Source organism: Acipenser ruthenus, chromosome 8 (assembly GCF_902713425.1).
Source record: "Acipenser ruthenus chromosome 8, fAciRut3.2 maternal haplotype, whole genome shotgun sequence".
Taxonomy (NCBI): domain Eukaryota; kingdom Metazoa; phylum Chordata; class Actinopteri; order Acipenseriformes; family Acipenseridae; genus Acipenser; species Acipenser ruthenus.
The window spans coordinates 44,688,126-44,714,501 of record NC_081196.1 but is presented as its reverse complement, the minus strand read 5'-3'; the positions used below and the strand labels follow the sequence as shown (position 1 = coordinate 44,714,501).

Genomic DNA, 26,376 nt, shown 5'->3' with positions numbered 1-26,376 from the left:
TAACCATTAGTGGGACATTTTTTGCTAACTGGATTTTTAAGTAGCTCAAGTTGTTCAAGTTGTTTAGGAGTTGATTTACATAATACAGGTGAACACTGCAAATGATCTTTCACATAAATGGCGACCCCTCCTCCCTTAGATGATCTATCTTGACGGAACATATTGTAACCTATCAAATTAACTTCATGATCAGTGACAGATTTTTTTTAAGTCTCAGAAATAACTAACACATCAGGGCTAGAGCCGTGCACCCACACCTTTAGTTGGTCAAATTTAGAAAGTAAACTTCTAATATTAATATGAAGAAACCCTAAACTTTTACGGTTTCAAAACTCATCAAAAAACAATAATGTATTAACTTTATCATTAAGAACCGGGGGACCAGGATTAGGATGAACGTTACCAGAACAGATTAACAGCGAAATCTAGCTAGCAGAGGTGTTACATTGCTAAAATGTATGGATTATTTTGATAGTATAGAATTACTTTGAAGGTAACATAAACTGCACTAAACTTAGTCAGAGATTTAACACAAAATGTACTTAACACGTCTTTTTTTAGAGTATCACATACAATGTATGAAATTCACAAAGAAAACAATGTATTCTATAGTGGTCTGTAGTACTTCAATACGATTTTGTGTTATTACGATGTTATTCACTTTATGTAAAATAGGATGCACTGAATTTGCATTACTCGTTATCTGGTGATATGATCACATGTGCTTCTGTATCTTAAATGGAGCTGTCAGTGTTGGGTATACTGTTACCCATACCCTCAGTCTTTGGATTAAGGAACCAGGTTGTGGGAATGGTATAAGTAGATTTCTAAAATGCACCTAACCTCTAATATTAGACATCTAAAATGTGTACACCCTGGCTGGCCATAGGGAAAACCATATACCTTGATGAGGAGCAAAAAATAAACTGTGGCCCTAATGATTTATTTATTAATAGAGCAAGCTAAGATGTATCCCCCATATTCATTTTGGTAATAGATTGAACAATTTTTTTTAAACACTGTAGAGAATTATTTTTTAAGGAATAATTGCTCATATTGAAAAAGATTGTGGAAGGATTAAGCGTAGTGTTTGAGTTTTTAGCTCTTACCCGATTGTAAGAGCTTTAGTGAATTTCTTCCTATTATTAAATAAAAAGTTAGAAATGTAAAGCTATGCTTAGTATGTGTTATTAATCATTTTTAGTGTTCAGCTCATGACAGATTCTAGTGTAGTACAGTATCCGGAATAAATCTTCTGGGTTCTATACACTACATGGAGTTATGTGATGGTTCAATATATTACATCATAAAATGCTTATTATAAGTATGCTGTGTAATGTATGCAAATGTATTTTTGATATACTAGACCCTATTTATAAAACTTTAAGCCAAGAGTTATTTAAAGTTTTTCTGTTTATACAGATAAAACAAAATTTGATATTCTGGAAAAAAAGCCAAGTCCAATATTATAGTCTCTTTAGCCCCTAGTTTAACCAGTTTGTTTACATATTATGTTCTTTCCCAAAAGCAGTTTTAGTTGTATTGGCAAGCTTTGACAAAACCTTCTTGCAGCAGAGGGTTTAAATGCTATCTTCAGGCTCTGTTAGCTAGGAAAGCAAATGTATTATCTCAAAGTAGAACATAAATTCACATTTTATTCAAAATTGTATTTTTATATGCCCTACTTATAAAATGTTATAGGAAAAAAAGGAAACAGTGAAATACCCTAAAGTGCATTACCCATGAACATTTGACCTTATTAAGGGTTTTGGTAGATGGAGTATGATTGTGCCAAGATTGTGCCCAAAGTAGGACTTGATATTTATTCATCATGCCGTTCAATAAGAGGTGCTTCATTTTCTTTGATCAAGCAAAAACAGGGGTTACCAAAATGCAGTTACAGGTCACTGGTAAGTGTCATTGCAGCCTTCTGCATTCAAGGCCAGGGCAATCAAAAAGGAGTATTTTAATGATGCCCGACAAAACTGTCAAATGATATCCTCAAGGGTGTAATGATGCATTACATAAAAACAGATCAATAAGCAGTCTGGCTTAGAAAGCCCCAGTAGGCTGTAGTGGTTCTTGCTCTGCCAGAATGTTTTCAAGGATTTAAACTACATAGACATTCCCAGGGAAAGTGTGAAACTGTACTGCTCCATGGACGTTTAAGGCTTGTAAAGATAGTGACATCTGTCAATTCATAGTCAATTCAACTAAACATCTTGTCTATAGCAAATATTAGCCAAGTACAGTGCTTCCTTGTTATTTCATGATTTGATCATTCTCAGATTCTGAGTCACGGGTAGGTCGCATTGATGACAACTTGTACATTTAATAGACAGTGCTTTATTGCATATGGGACCCTTAATTAAGTCACTGCTCCTGATATTTAATGATTTTTAATGCGTAAGTCAGCTAGCGAAGTAATGAGTGAGTACCGGCGTGCATCACCAAAACTGGCTAGTTTTTCAATTGTACTCTTGTTTTTCTACCCAATTTCAAATGATGCTGCCTCGTTGCTACCCACTTGCCAATCAAGAGGACTAAAGGCAACCTGAGTTCCCACTGTCAAATCATTTGTCCATTTTTCACCCACCAACCTACAGTAATAACTATCATTTACTACTAACAACCAATGACATGTGAACAAAAGGCACCACAACTTATTTCCTTTAAGGTATTACCGAAACATCAGACTGCAAAAATATTATTCCATTCTGCAAAATCAAAAGCTCTAAATAGAATTGATTTTTACATACATTCTTATAGTTTTCTATCACTGCAGTATATATATATATATATATATATATATATATATATATATATATATATATATATATATATATATATATATATATATATTATACAGGATGTTAGTATCTCCATCTTTATGTGAGGGACAGAGCAAACACTGTATTGTAGTATGGTATACCAGCAAGTACTGCTTGTCTGGTAGTCATTGTTTCTTTAACATGTAAATAACAGGTCTATCAATGTTTGCTGGGTCACCTGTTATCTGATTACCCCATTATAACTTTGTCTGCCCCTGGATGTAAAAGGTTTTTAATGGAATCAGATGAAATGTCATTTCATTTAATTGTATTAGTTCTTCGTTCTTTGTTATCAGCTGCTGTTGTTTTTGCCACAAGATTTTCAATTGGATTTTAAAACAACTGTGGCCTGTCCAAAGGGAGACATTGATTATTTTTAATTCAGTAAAAATATCAAAGAGGTGTAGCAGTGCAACACGTTTTCTGTTCTTGTAAACATCTCAATCAGAGACTGGCAATTTAAAATGAAACTTTGTAGATTTTTTTTGTTTGTTTGTGGTAGAAATGGGATTTGTAGTAACTTTAAAGGGTATTGTTTGTGAAAATGTTTAATATCAGGAGGATCTTCAGTTATACTCCCATTCCATATACAGTATATATGTATATCCATAACACTAAATTCCAGTACCAGTTTATATGAAAAGTCTTATTCCAGTCATTTTATATGTAAACTGGTGCTTGTTGTGAATAGTGCCTTGTTTTTAACCAAACCAACATTTGTATGCATTAAATCCACCACAACACTGTATACACGGAAATCTTATCACTGTATACAATTTACACAAATGCATTATTATATCATGCTCATTACTATGTATTTCACACTGATACTAGTAAATCTACAAAGTGTGGAACCTATATTGCTCTCTCTGCCGCAGAACAAAGTGCATTTTGAAATGCACTGATTTTTATTCCTTTAGTTTCCCATTTTTGTGTTTAAATGTGTCATACATAACTGGGTAAAACACAGGAAGCAAAGAGTATTGTAAGAAGGGACACCTATAGCTGGGGCCATGTACTCAGTGGGGTGTCGCAGGGTTCTGTGCTTGGACCCCTGTGGTTTCTTATCTACATCAATGCCTTAGACCGGGGAATAATTAGCAAGCTTTTATTCACCCAGGAAATCCAAAAAGATTTAGAATGCCTACAGAGCTGGACGGAAATGTGGCAAATGAAACTGAATGTCAAGAAATGTAAAGTGTTACATCACAAAAATGTAGATCGAAATATCAAATGAGAGACCTAAAACAGGCTCACCAAGAGAAAGATCTTGATGTTGTAATAGTCTCATCGCTGTCAGCAAGAAGACAGTGCGTGAAAGCAATCAAAAAGACAAACAGAATGTTTGTGTATATAGCCAGAAGTTTAGAGCACAAATCCAAGGAAGTTATGATGAGGTTGTATAATGCAATGGTGAGACTGCACTTAGAATACTGCGTCCAGTTCTGGTAACTGCAGAGCAAAAGTGCCCTGGAAAGGGTCCAATGAAGAGTAACTGGACTAATCCCACTGTTTAAAGAAATTACCTCTGATGATAGGCTGAACAAACTGCATCTATTTCGCCTGGAATAAAGAAGAATTAGCATTGACATAACTGAAGTCTTTAAAATCTTAAAAGGAGCTGGCGAGTTAACCCTAACCAATGCCCTAAACCAAGTGCAGTACAGAAACCAGAACCAGAGGACACAGGTGAAAATTAAGTTGAGATAGACTTGGGACAGATGGAAGGAGACACTTCTTCACACATAGAGTGGTCAGGGTATGGAATGGGCTACTTAGTCATGCTGTGCAGGCAGAATCACTTGGATCCAATAAGATCAGCTACTAGGAAGTGGACACGATTAGATGGGCCGAATGGCTTCCGGTCGCTCTTACATTTTCTTATGATCTTATGTAAAAAAAATATAGAGGAGTTTACTATTTTACAAACCTTGTGTAGTTCTTTTTTAGCAATGGGTCTGTGGAAATTATTCCTTCTAAATAAACTGTATATTCACAATGTAGAATTGAGTTAATAACTCATTCAAATCAAACTAAGTTGTCATTTTTATTTAAAAATGTACAGTAAAACCAAAATGTTTTACAGATTGTTGATGGGAAGTCTGTTTGGTTTTTTGTCTGAAGAGAGAAAACGATTCCCTCCTCCTCACCATTCAAAGTTGCATTGTAACCAAGGGACGCACTTCTGTGATTAGAAAATCTTTAAAAAAGGGCTGATTGTTGCGCTCGTTCAGAATTGCACAAACTTTCTCATGTTTATCTGCAGTTACTGTTAAGTCAATCCTAAATTGATGCATGATTTGAATTTTTAATAGCTGTGCTACAGTAGGTGCAGACTAAAAAGATTATTCCACTATTTATTTTTGTCTTTTCTATCAGTCATCTTATTCAAAACTGCAACGTGGTCAGGAGTTACGGGATTGTTTTGAACTGGCTATAATGTTTGCATGAACACCCCTGTGATATTTGATTATTAATCCTCCATGTCAGTTCTGTCCAGCCTTGAAAACTGTATGCTTTCAGTAGAACAGCATATATATCAGCATGTATTATTATTATTTATTTCTTAGCAGACACCCTTATCCAGGGTGACTTACAATTGTTACAAGATATCACATTAGTTTTACAAACAATGACATTATTTTTACATACAATTACCCATTTATACAGCTGGGTTTTTACTGGAGCAATCTAGGTAAAGTACCTTGCTCAAGGGTACAGCAGCAGTGTCCCCCACCTGGAATTGAATCCACGACCCTCCAGTCCAGAGCCCTGACCACTTCTCCACACTACTGCCCACAAAATAATAAAAAAAATTGACGTGTTTAGGTTGCATGTGTTTAATAATGTGTTTACTGTATACTGTACAACAGGTCAAATTTACTATGGGTTTATGTCTTAAGAAATCCTTGACTGTATCCCCTTTACCTTGAAAATGTCAAGAACCATTGAGAAACACCCCTAACATTGTTTGTGTTGATCTTTAATACAATTCATTTCTGCTGTGAATTTCTCTCATATTGATGTTAACTTTTGAAATTCTGCAGTGGGTGTGAACCAGGGCTTTGCTATTTCCTAATTTCACCTGCCTGTCATCATTGACTAATTTCACCTGCCTGTCATCATTGACTAATTTCACCTGTCTGTCATCATTGACTCCCTATTTAATCACAGTCACAGATCAGCTCTTTCTTTTGCGTTTTGCTTTTTCCCTCCTCCTCCCTCCTCCTCCTCACTTTTTCATATGCCGCGTGCCTCTGTGTTGGTCCCCGCTGGTGGGGTAGTGAGTCTCACTTCCCTGACCTGGAGTTCCAGTAACTCTGCAGGTTCTTCGTGTGGTCAGAGGGGACCACCGGCCACACTATTCTTTCGCAGCTCATGCGCTATATATCTTGCCTCAAGAAAGAAGGCTCTGTCTTACTTCCTCCTTTACCCTCCTGGGACATGGCCCTCTTACTCTTAGTGCTCGAGTCCCATAACTAACAATTATTTGTGGTCTTTCAGATTCTTTTCTTCCTTATGTCAAAGCTTCGTATGAGCCGTTCCGTTCTCTGAGGGTCGACCGCGGTTGCTAACTGGGACCCAGTCGCGAGGCCAAGCCTATAACGACTCTTTGAGAAGTCAGAGGAAGTCAGAGGACATTAGCGCTAGACTCGACTCCATAGGGAAGGCTCTCTCGGTTGGAGTCTGGCCCATCCTTTTCTCTCTCCCCTGCTCTAGAGGCCGAGTCTCGAATCCCAAGTTGCAAAACACTCCTTTCCTCTTGCAGCTGTGGTTCCCACCCCATGAATTATGTGTTATTATTATTATTATTATTATTTGTTTCTTAGCAGACGCCCTTATCCAGGGCGACTTACAATCGTAAGCAAAAACATTTCAAGCGTTACAATACAAGTAATACAATAAGAGCAAGAAATACAATAAAACAAGTAAAGTACAAGTTTGACAAACCACAATTCAATAATACAGCAGGTAATAGTGATAGTTACATCAGGATATGATTAAATAGTGATAGTTACATCAGGATGTGATTAAATACAAAGTACTACAGGTTAAAAACTTGGCAGATTACAGTATTCTGAAGTACAGGATTAAATGCAGTGAAATAGGGGCTGATAAGAGCAAAATAAAGCACATTTACATGAAGGGTGATAGTGTCCCAGGATACAAACAGAGGAGTTCTACAGGTGCTCTTTGAAGAGGTGAGTCTTAAGGAGGCGCCGGAATGTGGTCAGGGACTGGGCAGTCCTGACATCTGTAGGAAGGTCATTCCACCACTGCGGAGCAAGGGTGGAGAAGGAGCGGGCTTTGGAGGCAGGGGAGCGTAGCGGTGGTAGAGCTAGTCTTCTAGTGCAGGCGGAGCGGAGAGGTCGAGTGGGGGTGTAGGGAGAGATGAGGGTCTGGAGGTAGCTGGGTGCAGACTGGTCAAGGCATCTGTAGGCTAGTACAAGAGTCTTGAACTGGATGCGAGCGGTGATCGGGAGCCAGTGGAGCGAGCGGAGTAGTGGAGTAGCGTGGGCGAAGCGAGGCAGAGAGAACACTAGGCGGGCAGCAGAGTTCTGGATGAGCTGGAGCGGACGGGTGGCGGACGCAGGGAGGCCAGCCAGGAGGGAGTTGCAGTAGTCTAGGCGGGAGAGTACCAGGGCCTGGACCAGGAGCTGGGTAGCATAGTTGGTGAGGAAGGGTCGGATTCTTCGGATGTTGCTCAGGAAGAATCGGCAAGTGCGTGCCAGAGTGGAGATGTGCTGGGAATAAGAGAGGCAGGGGTCCAGGGTGACTCCAAGGTTCTTAGCTGAGGAAGAGGGAGAGAGTGTGGTAGATTCCAGAGGAACAGAGATGGAGAGATCAGAGGAGGGGGAGGAGGGAAAGAAAAGGAGGTCAGATTTAGAGAGGTTGAGTTTGAGGTGATGCGAGTGCATCCAGGAGGAAATAGCAGACAGACAGGTAGAGATACGGGAGGAGATGGTGGAGTCAGAGGTGGGGAAGGAGAGGAAAATCTGAGCATCATCAGCATAGAAATGGTATGAGAAACCATAGGATGCGATGAGGGGGCCCAGGGAGCGGGTGTAGAGAGAGAACAGGAGAGGACCCAAGACTGACCCTTGGGGGACTCCAGTTAAGAGAGGGTGAGGTGTGGAGGTTGCTCCACGCCAGGTTACCTGGTAAGTGCGGTTGGAGAGGTAGGAGGAGAACCAGGCCAGAGCAGTGCCAGAGATCCCCAGGTCAGCAAGAGATGATAGTAGAATAGAGTGATCAACAGTGTCAAAGGCAGCAGAGAGGTCGAGGAGAATTAGGACAGAGGAGAGAGAGGCAGCTCGGGCACATTTAAGTGAGTTGGTGACAGACAGGAGGGCGGTTTCAGTAGAGTGAGCAGAGCGGAAGCCAGATTGGAGAGGGTCAAGCAGAGAGTGGTTGGACAGGAAAGCAGAGAGCTGGTGGTGTACAGTCCGCTCGAGGGTTTTGGAGAGGAAGGGTAGGAGGGAGACAGGACGGTAGCTCTGGAGGGAGGTGGGGTCGAGGGTAGGTTTTTTGAGGAGGGGAGTGATCGAGGCTTTTTTGAAGGCAGAGGGGAAGATACCAGAAAGTAGAGAGGTGTTGAGGAGGGAGGAGATGAAGGGGAGTAGAGCAGGAGCAGCAGCTTGAAAGAGGTGAGTGGGGAGGGGGTCCAAGGCACACGTGGTGGGTTTGTGACCCTGGAGCAGGGAGGAGAGGTCAGAGTCTGAGAGGGGCAAGAAGGTGGAGAAGGAGGGTGAGTTAGTAGGGGTTGCAGTGGGTGTAGGAGTTGGAGCGGGAGGGGGTGCGGGGGAGGGAGAGGTGTTAAAGAGTTTGCGGATATCTGAAATTTTAGAAGAGAAGAAGGAGGCAAAGTCATCAGGGGAGATAGAGGAGGGAGGAGGAGGGGGGGAGGGTTAAGGAGGGAGGAGAAGGTAGAGAATAGTTTACGAGGGTTGTTAGTGGAGGATTGGATTACAGATTGGAAATAAGCACATTTAGCAGAGGAGAGAGTAGAGGAGAAGGAGGAGAGGAGAGTGCGGTAAAGGTCTAGGGCAGCAGGGAGTTTGGTTCTCTTCCATTTCTTTTCAGCAGATCGCAGTGCGATTCTTGCCGAGCGGAGCGCAGAGGAGAGCCAGGGATGGGGAGGGGAGGGGCGAGCAGGACGGGAGGTGAGGGGACAGAGGGAGTCGAGGGAGGAGGTGAGTGAGGAGAAGAGGGTGGAGGTAGCAGAGTCTACGGAGAGTTGTGAAAAGGAGTCGATAGGAGGGAGGTGAGAGAGAGCAGTGGAGGCAAGGACAGAGGGGGAGAGAGAGCGGAGGTTACGGCGAGAGGTGACAGTGGGGGTGGGAGGAGCAGGGAGAGGGGGGAGAGACAGAGAAAAAGAGATGAAATAGTGATCAGAGAGGTCCAGGGGGGTGACAGAGAGGGTGGAGGGGCAGCAGGCCCTGGAGAAGGTGAGGTCCAGTTGACGGCCAGCTTTGTGGGTAGGAGGGGACGGAGAGAGACAGAAGTCGAAGGAGTGCAGGAGAGGGAGGAATCCAGCAGAGTGGCTGGGGTTGGAGAGATGGATGTTACAAATGACAACGCCACCACATTTTAGACACGATAGAAATGTCAGTTTCTATGTGGACGGTCTTACTTGTAGTGACAGAGTCATTTCTAGAAATCTATTATGGCAAACATTCACCTTCCCTTGGTTCCCATTTAAGGGGGCAGAATGATTTATTTAATGCCTTTAAAAATGTTCCATTTCACTGAACAAATGATAAATGTCAAACCTTCAAAACAAAATAGCCTGACATCAACACCCATACCTGTCACCCGACTAAAAACTACTGCTAGAATATTTTATGACGTAAACAAATGGCCACATTTACACGAATAAGCACAATATACACTGCCACAACAAACAATTTATCTAAATAATTTATCTTTATATAACCCATATAACTATGTACATTTTCAATATAAGATCATTAATATTGTACATGAAACATGCTTTTATTCATGAATTTGTATTTAAGTCCTACAAATCTTTACCAGTGATAGGAAAATTGAAAACTGCTGCCAAACATATATCCCCTAAATGAATGGCATTAAAAAAAAACAAAAAAAACCTAACAAGCAATAATGTATTTTCCATGCAGAAAATGAAGCTTGTGGACAGAAGACCAAACATGCAGGGCCCTATGGTTGTCTTTTTTTAAATGAATTCTTATTGAAAGCAGAACCATGGGCCTGACATCCTTGAAAATATTACAGATGTTATCCAGGAAAGTGCTAGATTTGAAACCTTAAAATAAATAGGCCAGTTATTCCTGCAAAATAAAACGCTGAAAGGTGCAAGCATGGTCACTGCTATCTATAGATAAAGACCTAAGGGATTAGTTTGGGACTTCAAATGAAAAGCCTTGTGAAATGTGGGGTCTACTTTGTACCTCTGTATACATTTCCCAGGGACTTTTAAATGACACATTAAACTTACAGTAAACGACAATGTCAGACATGTGCTACAAAATCCCAGGCTGGAGGTTACCTAGCTGATTAATCAAAAACCGGCTGTCACTACAATGTTTTCCTCAGTACCACCTATTATATGCTTAGCCTCTGTAACCCATCGTCAGCCCGTTCAAAAAGAAAACACAATTCACAGTTCTGGCTAGTAATTTATGGCTATGATAAGAACTGAGAATTACGACTGATTGACAGCAGTGTAATGCACCAACAAAACATCCCCTTCACAGACTCTCTCTATTTCAACAGCAATTATATGACATGAGCCCTTTTAACACAATACTATTTGAGTTTCATTTATTCTACATGTAAAACACATCATATTAATATTATAGTGTTGATTCCTTTACACGTGTGTGAAAGTGAAAAGGTACAGACATAGAGAACAGTTTTATATATATATTGAATCAAATAACAAGGGAATATTGCCAACAAGTGACTGACAAAAAATGTATATTAACTACGGAGGTAGTTTTTTCCCTGTTTATTGAAACTTGTTCATTTTTGTAGCTAACAAAGTAGTTCCATAACAGAACGTTTCTTTGAAATCTAGGTTTTGACCTGTCTTTTTTTATGTGTTATTTTTATTTATCTTTTTTATGTGTTTTTTAATTGTTTTATTTCAGGAAGTTTCGGACAAAAGCCCTTCTTCAACTTTACTTTTATTCCTATGCAGCTGAAGAAGGGCTTTTGTCCGAGATGTCCTGATATAAAATAAAAAATATATTATTTAAACCTTTTGCGTACATGTCAAAACATGCCAAAACAAACACTTTGTATACCTCCTTTCAAACCTAAGAGTGGATGAAAATCAGCTTGTATCTTACACAGCTTCCTATACTATATATTTGTGTTATAATATATAGTTAAATGAGAAAATATATTTTAATAGCTAGAAAATGACTGCTGTAAAGCCATCTCATACAAGGACATTTCAGATGTCTGTGTCTCACTCTTTGCTGATATATCACTCCTTACCTAAAATAAGGGTAGTATATACTTAATGTTGTTGAAGCGGACACCCTGGGGTCCTTCAAGAAGCTGCTTGATGAGATTCTGGGATCAATAAGCTACTAACAACCAAACGAGCAAGATGGGTTGAATGGCCTCCTCTCGTTTGTAAACTTTCTTATGTTCTTATGTTCTTATATAAAGAATCCCTGTACGTACTGTAACTACAGAGAACAAGCAGATACTAAGAATTTCCTGAGATAACCCAGCAAATTCAGGCATCAACACAATAATGGTGCCTCTTGACTCTTATTATGGATGAAGGATGATAACATGAGACCAGCAATACATAAACAGAGTAGCCAGGAGCAACAGTGACTAAAGCAACTGGCCCTTGGGAGACTGATCTTCAGAACATAATAGACTGCAGAAATGATCTAAAATCCAGGGCGGAGTTGGTGGTGGTTATGCTCCTGCATTTATCAGAGCTTTTCCACATTAGGGTGTTCTCCAAGACCAACCCCAAGGCTGTTGCTTGATTACCTTAGTTATTTTCACATGTGTCCAAGTGATGACTGCATTGTTACCCTACTGTCATGAAAATTAGCATTGAGACGCGTCCATTATCGGTTCGGGTAGGCTCTGTGAAAGACGTACCACCCAATTAAGCACACTCTCTCACACACAGAGAGGCGTGCGTTCGTGTGCGCGTGCGTGTGTGTGTTTAAAAATTGGAAATGTGCTACACTTCGAACTAATTGCATTTCATGAAAACCCACCTTTAATAAGGTTCTTGGCACGTTTCATCAAAATCTGACAAGTGGTTGTCTAGATGTACTGTATGTAAAGATGCAAGACAGATAGCTTCCAAGCACCCCAATATTATGAATTCATTCAATAACGTCTGTTAAAAAAAAGTTTGCAGGTTTCCTAAAACTGCAGTTTACTAGTTCTAGTTTCAGATCCCATTCGACATTAAAACACACTTCAGTGATCTCGCTATGAAATGAGGATTGATGCGGCGAACACATTGACTGCACCAGTATTACAATAATATTAAAAAAAGGCAGCAGCTGGAGCCATGAATGCAAGGCTACATCTTTTTTTTTCTAGTAGTGTCTTGCAAGCGTAGATTTTGAAGTAATCGGTCTCATTCCTGAGCCTCTCATCCTTTGGAAGGAATCCTGAAACAATCTTTTGTATTTCTCTCTTGAAATCCTGAAAACGTCTCATTTGTGACGGTGTTCAAACCACGTGTCTACGTAATGGAAAGCCAATCTTTCAATTCAACCCCTCCTCCTCCCCATCTATTTTCTAACACACAGACCCAAGCAGGAGAGAAATAGATGCAAATATTTCCTGGATCCACTGTACTTTTAGAAAGAGAAAGCGGTTAATTGGTAAAAGCCAATTAGGAGATACTGCTAAAAAAAACAAATCCGGGTGAGGCTGAGAGCTGCCTTTTTATAAGAATGAAACAGGAGATTAGTGGACATTGATCTCGGCAATAAGCGGCTTTAATGGTGAACATTAAAGTGAACAGACTTGATTTTGCTATGTGTTGTTCTGTTGGGGCTACCGTTGCAGTCTTTCTATAGGATGAATCCTCTGTTGGCTTTTGATGCTCTGCAGATCCACCCTTCTTCATACTAGTGATCAACTAATAGGCAATGATTTTCTCTTTGGAAATCATCTGTGTTTTACTGTTTTCGATTTAGTTCTGGTTGTTTACGCCTCGTACCTTGCTTCTTGTGCAGCATATGAAACCTACTGATTATTTTTTTTTGTACTGACTGCCTGGTGTTTACAGAGGGAACATTATTTCTCCTGACGGAAAAAAAAATACCTTCATTCAGAAGTCTCAAAGAAAATACCGAGCCACGTGAACGAAAACGGGAGAAGACTGGAATATAATATTTTGTTTCTATGGTAAAATCGGTGCCCCTGACCAGGAGAACTGATCCCTGTATATTATTATGCAACCGCAAGGATCTCTTCGTACCCAGGGTGTCTAAACTGCTGGATTGCTTTTCGCCCAAATCAATGTGGTTTCTTTGGAACATTTTCAGCAAAGGATCGCATATGCTGCAGTGTCTTTGTGGCAAGAGTCTTAAGAAAACAAAGAGCCAAAGCGGTAAGCCATAGTGCGTTACTTATTTTTCAATGCCTGCACTGTGTTTATACATTGTTCATATCGCTGTTGTTGGATCTGCAATCATATTTGTGCAGCACGTAAATGCATTGGAACGAGGGAATAAGTTGTGCAGCACTGCTTGCTTGCGAGACCGGCAAACCACAGTATTCAGCACCACCAGAAAATTCTGCACCATAGAGCAAGATGACCGTAATGTCTGGAAACTTTTTATGATGGAGCTTTATCGTATCTTATTATATATATATATATATATATATATATATATATATATATATATATATATATATATATATATATATATATATATATATATAACTGTGGCATTGTTACGATAAAAAGTGATATGTTGCTTTGTTTTATGGCGCTGTTTCAGGGCTTCATTCTTGGTTTGCTGCAGCAGCATTTTTCTGCAACACTTTTTGGTTCCTAATAGATCGCCGTTTTCTAATGTATCTGACTGCATTTCTCAGATTTTTGTAATGTTTCCATACAGTAAATAATAAATAGTGTAGGTAATGTGAAAATAAAACGAGCCACCTATCCGAGCAGTGGAATCTTTAGTGCTCTTGGTTGTGCCCCGGGATATGCTTTTATTTATTTATTTATTTATTTATTTATTTATTTATTTATTAAACTAGCGCATACAGTTTTTCACATTTAAACGAATTGTGTCAGCACCATATCTTTTTTTTTTTCAAGTGCAAATATCTAGCTTGATAACACTATCAATATAATTGTCAGTGGTTGTTGCTCCGTCCAAGTCTCTTTCTTAATTTGCTCTTGTATATGAAACGTCAAACGTGTGGGAATCGGTTGCGTTTAAGTGAATATTTCTTCATTTCATGCTTTGTGAGAGGCTTGTTTTTGTTTGTCTCAGACATGTTGCGTCAATGAAAAAGAAAACACAACAGGTATGTTTTTCACTGGTGATGGTTTTTACTGGTTGTTACAGAAGCCTAATGTGACTTAAAGTTGATGTGGTTGTGGCAGTCATAATAAAGGCTAGAAAAGCCCCTGCTTTTTTTTTTTTTTTTTACTGACGCTGGCACTGCAGTGTAGTAGATCATAGCTCTTTTGCCTTGCTGATGCCCCATGATTGACGAGCAGAACCATTAGAATTCCAGCCCACTCAACAGCGTTCACATTTTGAATAAAATACTAAGGGTTACATCTCGCGCAAATGATGGTGAGAAGAATGTTGAAGGAAGCGAGCGTCCTGTTGAAGCTACAGTCTGCATTTCGTTTAGGACCTCCCCTTTGAAGAAATGTGCTGCAGCACAACACCAACTTCAAGAATCAAAGTAGCACTCTCGGGAGACGTTGTTGCAAATCGTGTATACAGTGCGTCATTTGTTTACTGTTGCCAATATGTGCAGTGGGGGCATTGTAACAATGAAACAGCAACCCCTCAGAGTAACACGTTTTGACACTGATGAGACCATTGGATTACCTTAACAGTAGTCAAGTAGTGAGCAGTTCTTTAAAAGACTTTGTACTATTTTGAAAATATATTTTAAAACATTCCCATGAAAAACATGAACGTTTGTATATCTATTACATTTTCTGAAGATGTGTATAATTAAGGACATTTACTGCACAGACATATAAAAGGAATAGATTTTTAGATTGATATACACATCGCATCGATATAACATACAAAGCCTAAAAGACTGTGTATTAAGTTAAGTTTTAAGTTTGGTGTTTTGTAGTGAGCTGTGCATTTCATTGATTCGCATCATTTAGCCTGCAGCCTTCTCAGCTTCCAACCAGTTAGATGTACAGTGGCATGCATGTACTGCTCCACATTGCTGTCATCATCTGGGTGCGGAGGCCTATGCTCTCATAGCAGCCCTTCTTTGCGATTTAAAATCAAGTTCAAAGATTTATGTAGCCATTGTATGTTTGCATTAAAGAATGCAGTAAAAATGTCTTATACGTTTATGTGGTGTCCCAGAATACAAAAAAAAAAAAAAGTTGTTCCCAATGCTGTTTTTCTCGCTGAGCTCAATAGCTCTGCTGCAAATAGCGTCGACAAACAGGTTTTTAGAGTGGAGAAAGATTACCTTCTATTTCCAAAAACGATCTTAAAGAAACGTTCTGCTTTCTGCGCACTGCAAAACAGACTAAATTATTAAAGAATGTAGTAAAATAAACATCAAAGGGCTGTAATCACAAATCTATAACTAATGAGTTATTTAAAGAATATTTATATGTATAAAACAATTATGAGTAAAAAAATAAAGTTTGTTATACACAAGATTTTCCTAAAGTGTAAAAGAAGCCAACATAGTTTCATGAATATCAAATTCTATTAAATAGCTCCTGAATTCTGTGTATCGGGCTTAATCGATCGTATTGATCGGGGGAAATTGGAGCTTTAAATTATGAAATATATGGGGTGATGTAAGGATTCACGGAAAGTGATTTGTGGGTGCAAAACCCCCATAATGCTACTGTAAATCGTGTTTGGCAGCCATAATGTTTGATTTTACCAGTTGCTAAAAATGCGGCATATGTAAAGAATGGTGTTCACCTGGCGTTCTGCACCTGCTATCAAATTTGCACTTTGCCATCATGAATCCATTAAAATGATATTGAAATGCAATCAAATGAAGAAAAGAGCATGGAATTGGACGGGATCTCGATACTAAACATTATAATGTGATGTAAGGATTTTGCTTTGTACTTAGGCAATTGCTGACCCTCCAAAAACTTTACTCCTCTTCTTACAAGGTGCAAACAATAGTAGAAGCAATTAACTAAGATGTATAAAAGCACACGCCTACAGAGACCTGCCATTGGCTTCAGGATGGCTGCTGTGGTACACTTCCTGATGCGGTGACACTTGGCTCTTGTTGAGAAGAGACAGGAACACGTTCGGAGACGGGCAAGACGAAGAAGACCCCACATATTCAATCCCAGGGTCACTTTATTTTTGGATGCCGGAGGATGTGGTGCTAAAGCGTTATCGACTCACTCTGCAGGTCATCCTAGACCTAATAGCTGAATTGAGGGATGAGCTAGACCCCAGCGTCAATTTAGGGACAGCTATCCCTGCACATTTGAAAGTGCTGTGTTCTCTGCACTACTTAGCCTCTGGTTCCTTTCAGACCACAGTTGGAATGTCTGGAGAGATAGCCCAATCCACATATTCTAGTGCTAGGCACATTTCTGGATGTCATGCTAAAAAGGGCAGGCCAATACATATCATTTCCTAAGGATACGTGCATAACTGATGTTGGCTGAGACTTTTCCAAACAACTGTGTTTCATGCTTCGTGACCTCAGCCGTAAGGACTCTCAGCTCTTTCTCAGAAAACTTTTCATTTTTTTCCCTGCATCAAGAGGACTTTGGTACTCCTCCTCTGACATATTTTTTTTTGCTTTGTATTTTCATGCTCCACAAATGTCATACAGCAACTACTACTCTCTGTACTCCTAACTCTGCAAGTGCGGCCACTAAATAGACCGATGCGCTCATTGAGACCCTCATTATCATAATTGCGGATCATTGTTTGTGTTTGTGTTGAGTAATTTGCATTGCTCTTAAGCTTACAGTACATAGAGCGCAGTGCAAAATAATTGCCTGGCCGCAATGCAATTAGATTTTTGCATCCGCAATTATTTGCACTGCGCCTATACTTACATCACCTCTCTAAAATGTAGTATAACACTATTTAAGCTTCTCATTAGTTGATTTTATATTTAACATTTTATTGGCTGTTTTTTTGGGGGGGAGGGGGGGTTAGGTAAGGTAAACATTACTACCTGTGAAGTTGTCATTTTTCAGTTTTCATGTCGCTGTTTATTGATAAATTAGATGTGAAACATGACAGAAATTTAGAAAACAGTTTTAATGTTTGAGTAAGGGTCAATAGTTACATTTAAATTCATCTTCTGAATTATGTTTTGTCGCTCCTCTTCTGTCATTAAACCATGACTATGGTTTGGTTCACTGTTTGGTCTTAACTTGTCAACAGCTGACTGTGAATTTCAAAGACTATTTCAGAAGTTAGATAAGTTAGACTTTCATTTAATTCATAACTGGGACATCACTTTGTTCAATTGGTATACAGTTAATGAACAGAGATCACTTTTCAGAGCAAGACAGGTTGCATAGCACAGTGCAGTGAGAACGTGATTACGCTGTGATGTAAATTGTGAAACCACATAAATTGTGTAAACCGTGTTGAACTCTTGAAGAAGGAGGAGTCTCCTGTGGTTTCTCAGGCTGCTGTTGCAATGAAAGTTGGTGTGTCAACATCGCAGGTGCCTCGCCTTGTGATAAGATGTGATTTCATTCTTTTTCATAAATAAGAAATAAAAAACAGCGATTTGTTTTATTTAGGAATAAAAAAATCATATTTTATATTATGTATTTAACATTTAATCATAATGTGATGTGATTTCATTCTTTTTCTTTTCATTAAGAAACAAAAAAGCCTGACTAATGTCTTCTCACCTGCCTCTCGTTTAATTGGGACAGCCGCTTATTCAGGATATTTTTCCTTCTCCCGAGGCGTCCCAATAAAGCTGTGCTGACTGTAATGACATCAAGGATAAATAGTAAGCAGTTTTGTAACCAAGGTGAACTTAAGTGTTAAATTATGGTGACTTACTGTTTCTTCCTTACCTAGCACAGAATCATATTGATCACAAAATGTGGTGGTTTCCTACAAATAGAATAATGCAAATGTAGTTATAAAGCAGATAGAATCTCAAAGATCTGTATGGTTCAGCACAATTAACTTGTAGCTGAATGCCTTATACTTATATAACAAAGCATATATAGTACACTATCTTTATAGCAAATGCTTAGTGCAGTTTTATTGTAGGTAAATGTCTTGACACTTATCATAATTGTTTTTGTAGCAGGTGTAAGATTTGGAATTGAGCATTTTAGTTGTAGAAAACACTGTTAAAAACCCCACAAAGCTAAAACTTGTTTTATGAACAAAAAGGATGCTCTATTGAATTTCCTTTTTTTTATTAACCCCTTCAATCCCCTAACAAAATCAAAGCACTCAAGATAAAAAGATAAACCTCTGTCCTTGCACAGTGTAACCGAGCAGAGCGCTGAATATCTGTCTTGCTGCAGTAGCACACTGCATGCAGCTGTATCTTTAATATCCAACGATGAATTGCATGAATGTTAAATTGTTGTGATGTGTCCCCTCTGGCTAAACCTCCCCCCCCCCCCAGAATTAGTAGGTGTCGAGAGCACCAAACTACCCACAAGGTAACTTGGTTTGGGGGGAGAGTGGGGGTGGGGGGGCACAGCAATAAGGAACATGTGATTATGTAGTTATTTTAGTAGGATGTAAGCTAATGTTTTAAAGCTGGGGTCATTAACCATCTAAAAGTAAAACTAAGAAATAGTAGAAGCCAACTTAAGAAAATCTGCAGGTTTTTTTAAAATCTTTATTTGAAATAAACATTTATTTTACTCAGTCAGCTTTTATTTGTACCTTTTTTATTACTTGAAATTTAGTCATCAGGTGCCAAGGTTATCACAACACTTCAATCAATAACAGATATGGTACCATCTCCATCACCATTAGTATACATTTAAATGACAAAGAAACAGTTCGTCAGATTGCCCACATTTATTTCATTTTTAGTCTGCTTATGCAAATAAGGTGGTTAAGGGTTTGTGTGGGGAAGAGAGGATTTTTACTGATGGTGAACAATGTTCTTTTAACTAAAGGTAGTAAATAGTATTGGCCACATACATCAATACTGTTCATATAAATAAAAAGGCTTACTAGTTTAAAATAACAAAATTGGTGCATTGTGTGTCTATGTTTGCATATTTCTCTTAACTTCAAATTGTACAGCAGATTTATATTTTTCACCTCGCTGAGCAAAATCTGTGCAGATTTCTGTTGCGACTGATGATAAGTTGGTAAATCCAATTGTAAACACTACATGAAACACTAATTATAGGTCAAGTCCTTCCTCTATTACAAGATGTTGTCTACTGTACATATCTGGCGTGACTTTTCAGCTAGAGCCTCCACAGAGTGTAATTTTGTTTTCCTTATCACGATACAAAGAATACAGAACACATACAGTAATACACCTGAAATCATAATGTCACTGTCACTGCAGGGCACAAATTGCTGTGGGTTTTATGCTCTTCACACAGTTAGAATGATAGCAGAATGTTCTTGTAATTTGTATTTCTTTTTTCCAGGGGGCACATTCCTCCTAAATGAACTCTTTTTTTCCCCCAATGTCCTTAACAATGAACCTAGTTCTTTTTGTGATTAACAAAAAACTGTAGGAAACTGGTGCATTGCTTATGTTTTAACTCTTTTTATTAACCAAAAGTCTATTTTTGATAAAGTGTGTTTACTTCTTCACAAATCTGAATTTTGCTCATGACCTCAGATCCTGGTTGAGTTAACCTACTTTCAAATGTTGGTGGTCCTGAGATTTTTTTGGTCGTTGTAATAAATCATTCATGGGTTCAAGTGCTCGATATTGCTGATTTCATTAAATAATTATTTTCTTATTGCGTTAAATATGCTACATTAATCAAGTGTTGTTGTTCTATATCAGGTTATTAACTGGAATAAATCTCAAAACAATAAATAAGAAAATAAAAATCAGGGTTGCTAAAATGATTTACAGTATAATTTTCAAATGCAATAGCACCTTTAGATGTATATTAGTACTAATAACTTTATACAAGCCTTAAAAACAACATTGAAATATCAAACACTAGGTAATTGCTAAGTATCTAGAGTATAGCAATTACTGAAGAGCAGTGAACAAGTAAAGATGTGCAATCTAGGGGTAGGAGGGATGGAATAATGTTCAAAGAGTAAGTAGTGGGGTTCTGAAAAATATAGAGTTACATGTCTCCAGGTGTTGCTACAACTGTTTAAATAATGTACCTGTAATTTTTCTTTTCATTGTAGCATCTTGACAACTTTTTACATTTATAACTTTAAAGTACATTTCAAAGCTCTTTTCAAAATGTGCACTGAGAGTATAAGGAGTATTGGCAGCAGTGTGGAGTAGTGGTTTGGGCTCTGGACTCTTGACCGGAGGGTCGTGGGTTCAATTCCAGGCGGGGGACACTGCTGCTGTACCCTTGAGCAAGGTACTTTACCTAGATTGCTCCAGTAAAAAAAAACAAACTGTATAAATGGGTAATTGTATGTAAAAAATAATGTATAAAAAATAATGTAATTGTATGTAAAAATAATGTGATATCTTGAAACAATTATAAGTCTGCTAAGAAATAAATAATAATAATATTGGCCACATTGTCAAACAGGTAACACAGCAATAATGATCCATAATGTGGTACGGAACAGAAAAGCCAGAGCACTTTTTTTTAAATTGCTTTTTCAGCAGTGATTTAGAGGACAGATCTCAAACCCCAGTGCACTAGAGCGGACATTTTGAAAAGAGCTTTGAAACAGACTTTAAAGTTATATGTTTAAAAATTTGTCAGGATGTTAACAATGAAAATAAAAATTACAGGTACATTATTTAAACAGCTGTAGCAACACATGGGGACATGTAACACTATACATTTTGGAACCCCGCTACTTACTCTTTAGCGCATGCTTATAACTACATTAACTACCAAAAACGACCAAATAATTTCAGAACCCTGGACAGAGCCCAGTCAATTGGCATGGATAACTATCCCTAGAACGCTCATAATAATTAGTAGAAATAGTTTTACTAGTTTAAAGGGTTACATATATTGATCTCAATTTTAATTGAAAGTAAATCAACCCCACCCCCCTCCCACCCACAAATAAAGTAAAAGCTGATGCTGTCTACAACACTGGAATGTGTGGTAAATGGTTTCCATTGATAAAGTGCTTTTCATGTCAAAGACTTGATGGCCTGCTTCAGTGCTTTTTAAATGTGAATTCTGTGAGCATCGGTAACAGCTCAGCTATGTATTGGGAGTGTATTGGGAATTGGCTCTAAATGAGATGCCTGGAAATATATAAAACGTAGCAGCAATAAGTTTAAAAATGAACAAAACCCCCATTTAAAAAAAAAGAACTACAAACTGCTACATACCAGTCGCACCAGTTGCTCAGCGTTTAGTTGAGGCTCTTACGCAATCCTGCTATCACCCCCTCAAGCTTTAAAAGATAAGGCCCAACTATAAATATGAGTACTCAACAAAATCAAATAATCATTTTAAATAACTCTGCATACTCACCAGCCTCAAACACAGGTCTCAACACAGCAGCTAGGTTAACGCTTTTCTCTATGTCTGCCTTCCAAGAATACTAGCTACGGACAAAACAATCGAAGGTGCTTTCTTTCAACCACCACCATGTTTTCGGTCTGGGGTTTCCTGCCTTAAATACATGGGCTTGCCCCCACACGTCACTAGCTTTCGAGGGTTCTTAACAGGGCCATGCTACATTGGAAGTTTTATTTGGAAACTACTGGACTTGTACTTGAGGTAAGAATGCACATCTCTTGTATATTACATTTTTTTGTAACATAAAGGAAGTAAGCGAAAACATCAGAAGGATTTCAACTCACTTACAAATGCAAGTGTGTGACAGGAACCTTTCCTTCTAACTGAAGTATTAGACAAAAACGAATGACGAAACAAGCATTGTTTTGTATGGTATTGATAGTCACTTTACTTGAACTGTTAATTATATTAATACGTAGGTATTTAAGAAAAAACCAAAAAAAAAAAAAAAAAAAACTTACAAACTTCTTTTGGAGCAGTTTTTATCACCTGATGTAAATGTCCACGTCTTAACCACAACCAAAAAACAAATCTCCCGCTCTTCCTGTTTGCATCTACATTCATACTGCGTGCCGGCTAAAACAGCAGGTTGGTTTTTAGTAAGAGGATGTACACTGCAGAAAACGGTGTTCACTTCTACAACGCCCGCCACTTGCAGCAAATATTTTAAATATAAAGCATGTAAACTGTAAAGGCAATTCAGTATTATTGTTAAGGGGGCCAAAGCACTTGCCCCCCAAGCTCTAGACCCCCCCCCCCCCCCCCGTCCAAGCGCTTTTCAAATAAGTGAGGTAGCCCCCTGCAATTCTAGCACTGGTTTCAGTACTAACATGATACGATTGTCTGCAATTGGTATTCAACATCATTACTATTGTGTTAAACTTCATTTGCCACTTGTGTGCACCAGAGTTTCCATAGTGATTAAAATCAGTGACATAATCTCCAAGGTAGTCTGCAATTAAGCTGCATATTTTCATATTATTATATTCACTCAGTTTATAGATTTTTCATAATTAAATCATCCCCACATCTCTGTAGAAAGATTGATTTCCTGCTGTGAGCTTTTCCTGCACAGCTGGTCTAAAAACTTTCAGAAGAATACAGAATAAAAGTATCCACATTTTCATAGCTGCATAGTGCTGATATCAGGCTTTTCTGTGTGCAATTCTCACTTCTGAATAAGTGTCAGCACTGTTGTGAAATAAAGTAAAAAATAAATCATGTTAATGTACTCTGAAAATAGACTGTATTTACTTAATTATTGAGGTTGCTTGATGAACAGAACCTTTACAATTAAAATAATGGCTAGGTTAAAAATACCTTTGTATTCTGTGAACCACTGTGGCATTCATTGTTTAGTTGCGTTTGATTTTAATAAGATTAACAATTAGCATTCATTTGCAAATTAGTAGCTTCAACTGTTTTTATTTGTTCGTGATAACCTGCAGTTAGAACCAGCTATTGTAAGTTTGGCTCCTCGTTATAAAATAAGCCTTTACTTATTCTGAGTGGGCTCCTCCAGCAAGGCCACGAATAGCAGAATTCCACTTTTCTTAGAAACTGCAAATAAAAAAGAGAGTGCCTGTCTAATGGTTAAAGCTGATAATCTTAACTTCTCTGGCATTTGTACCATTTGCGGTACTTGTCAGCGGTACAGTTTGGTGAAATTAACATCTATTGTAAACCAGCTGTCTGCCAATCTACCTAATTGCTGCCAGCAGGAAAGTGTCAATGGAAGTTGCCGTCTGGAGTCAAGCACTGGGCTCCTAGTCTTCATCTTGGTTGATGGTATACCATCTAATCTGCGTAACTAGCAGATACTTTTGCGCTTTACTTTTGTGCTGCACTCTTTGTTGCTCTTAAAATGATATTAAATGTTGTGCTTGCCAAAATACGTCTGAACAATTAAAAAGTCAGGTATAAAAAGGGACAAAAACAGTTAAATATTGAATCAGGGCTTTTGTTTTTAGCCATACAGTAATATCATTTTAAGAGCATTCTGTGAGAAGCATGCACTGTACCAAATGTTCAACATGTAGAAGCACTTCTAACACTTCACTGTCACAATCAATGAAAGTTTCCAAGAGAGTACATTTATACTGTATAGTTTTAGATGGTATTTTATTACAATAATGACCCAAATTTCCAAATTCTGTACTTTTTGCTTACATTTCACTCATGTACCTACTGGTAACCTGAAAAACGGCCATTAAATGTATTAAACAATTTAAGATTAGTTTTATATTGTCCCTGTTTTGATGTTTGCAATGAGTGGTTCCTATTGCAATTACTCAAATGTTGTTTGTGTTGAGGTGCTTTGAGTACAATTCAGGAGCTGCTCATCAGTTTCAGTTACCTTCCATGGGTAGTGTAGACTAGATCAGCCAACACATCTTTACAGTCGTGAGCTAATTCTAGTAAAGGTAGCAATGATATACAAAGAATCAAAGACAGGCATCTTCATCTAGACAATGTGGGGAAGCTATAAAAAAGGCCAACAAGATGCTCGGATATATTGTGAGAAGTGTTGAATTTAAGTCAAGGGAAGTAATGTTAAAACTTTACAATGCATTAGTAAAACCTCACCTAGAATATTGTGTTCAGTTCTGGTCACCTCGCTACAAAAAAGATATTGCTGCTCTAGAAAGAGTGCAAAGAAGAGCGACCAGAATTATCCCGGGTTTAAAAGGCATGTCGTATGCAGACAGGCTAAATGAATTTAATCTATTCAGTCTGGAACAAAGAAGACTATGCAGTGATCTGATTCAAGCATTCAGAATCCTAAAAGGTATAGACAATGTCGACCCAGGGGACACAAATGGAGATTAGATAAAGGGGCATTCAGAACAGAAAATAGGAGGCACTTTTTTACACAGAGAATTGTGAGGGTATGGAACCAACTCCCCAGTAATGTTGTTGAAGCTGACACCCTGGGATCCTTCAAGAAGCTGCTTGATGAGATTCTGGGATCAATAAGCTACTAACAACCAAATGAGCAAGATGGGCTGAATGGCCTCCTCTCGTTGGTAAACTTTCTTATGTTCTTATGTTCTTATATTCTTATTTCTAGGATGAAGGTGAACTTTTATGTACATACTGCTTTATAAAACAGGGTTCGATAGGAGAAAATACCAAACATGTACAGTGCCTTGCGAAAGTATTCGGCCCCCTTGAACTTTGCGACCTTTTGCCACATTTCAGGCTTCAAACATAAAGATATGAAACTGTAATTTTTTGTGAAGAATCAACAACAAGTGGGATACAATCATGAAGTGGAACGAAATTTATTGGATATTTCAAACTTTTTTAACAAATAAAAAACTGAAAAATTGGGCGTGCAAAATTATTCAGCCCCCTTAAGTTAATACTTTGTAGCGCCACCTTTTGCTGCGATTACAGCTGTAAGTCGCTTGGGGTATGTCTCTATCAGTTTTGCACATCGAGAGACTGAAATTTTTGCCCATTCCTCCTTGCAAAACAGCTCGAGCTCAGTGAGGTTGGATGGAGAGCATTTGTGAACAGCAGTTTTCAGTTCTTTCCACAGATTCTCGATTGGATTCAGGTCTGGACTTTGACTTGGCCATTCTAACACCTGGATATGTTTATCCCTTTGCGGTCCATTGTCGGACTGGGTCCGACATTGCAATTATTCCTCACAGGTCCTTTGTCGGACTGGGTCCGACATCATTATAGCAACGCAATAAACGGGTGTTTAGTCGTTTTTTCTCCGGAAAAAGCCGAGAAAACCATTCAATTGCCGAGTGGTAGCGACAGGAGCCGAGACAAGTCGGAAAAAAAAAAAAAAAAAAAAAAAGGCGTATTTCATGAATAGTCATACATGGTATCAGGTATCAGATAATGGGCGTCCATAATAAACAAGCTGGCTAAGTGCGTCAGCGCATTGAGACTATCATGGACATTTGCAGAGCTTTTTTCAGATGTTATAGTAATAAAAAAATGACTTTGATCGCATTATTGAGGAGTTTGGTGATAAAACGAGTGATCTGGAGATGATCGATCGGTATGTACGACTATTATTATTATTATTATTTATTTCTTACACAGCTGAACGCTATAGCAAACAAAAGGCTGGGGAGGGGCTGGAGATGCCTAGTGTGTGCTTTGTTGATATGCAGGGCCATTTAAACCCGTTTGACTGTGAAAAAAAATACTTTTAAACAGCGCGTATAAAATTAACTGCGCGTGTGAAAATTAATTATTCCTGGCGTGCCTGACGCGCGATTAATAAATGGACCGCAAAGGGTTATTTGTGAACCATTCCATTGTAGATTTTGCTTTATGTTTTGGATCATTGTCTTGTTGGAAGACAAATCTCCATCCCAGTCTCAGGTCTTTTGCTGACTCCGTCAGGTTTTCTTCCAGAATGGTCCTGTATTTGGCTCCATCCATCTTCCCATCAATTTTAACCATCTTCCCTGTCCCTGCTGAAGAAAAGCAGGCCCAAACCATGATGCTGCCACCACCATGTTTGACAGTGGGGATGGTGTGTTCAGGGTGATGAGCTGTGTTGCTTTTACGCCAAACATAACGTTTTGCATTGTTGCCAAAAAGTTCGATTTTGGTTTCATCTGACCAGAGCACCTTCTTCCACATGTTTGGTGTGTCTCCCAGGTGGCTTGTGGCAAACTGTAAACGACACTTTTTATGGATATCTTTAATAAA

At 38.6% G+C, this 26,376-nt stretch overlaps 1 protein-coding gene across 2 annotated transcripts in view; it reads left to right on the top strand.

The window, feature by feature from the left end:
- The window catches only part of LOC117406964 (fibroblast growth factor 14), a 214,184-nt gene that overhangs the window by 25,773 nt on the left and 162,035 nt on the right, over positions 1–26,376 (top strand). The window contains exon 1 of one of the 2 annotated variants that reach the window (XM_034011451.3): positions 12,599–13,425. The exons of the other annotated variant lie outside the window; for it this stretch is intronic. Within the exon in view, the coding sequence (XP_033867342.1) occupies positions 13,218–13,425 (208 nt within the window). The 5' untranslated portion in view covers positions 12,599–13,217. Of the gene's footprint in view, positions 1–12,598; positions 13,426–26,376 lie in introns of those variants that run through there. 2 annotated transcript variants of the gene reach the window in all.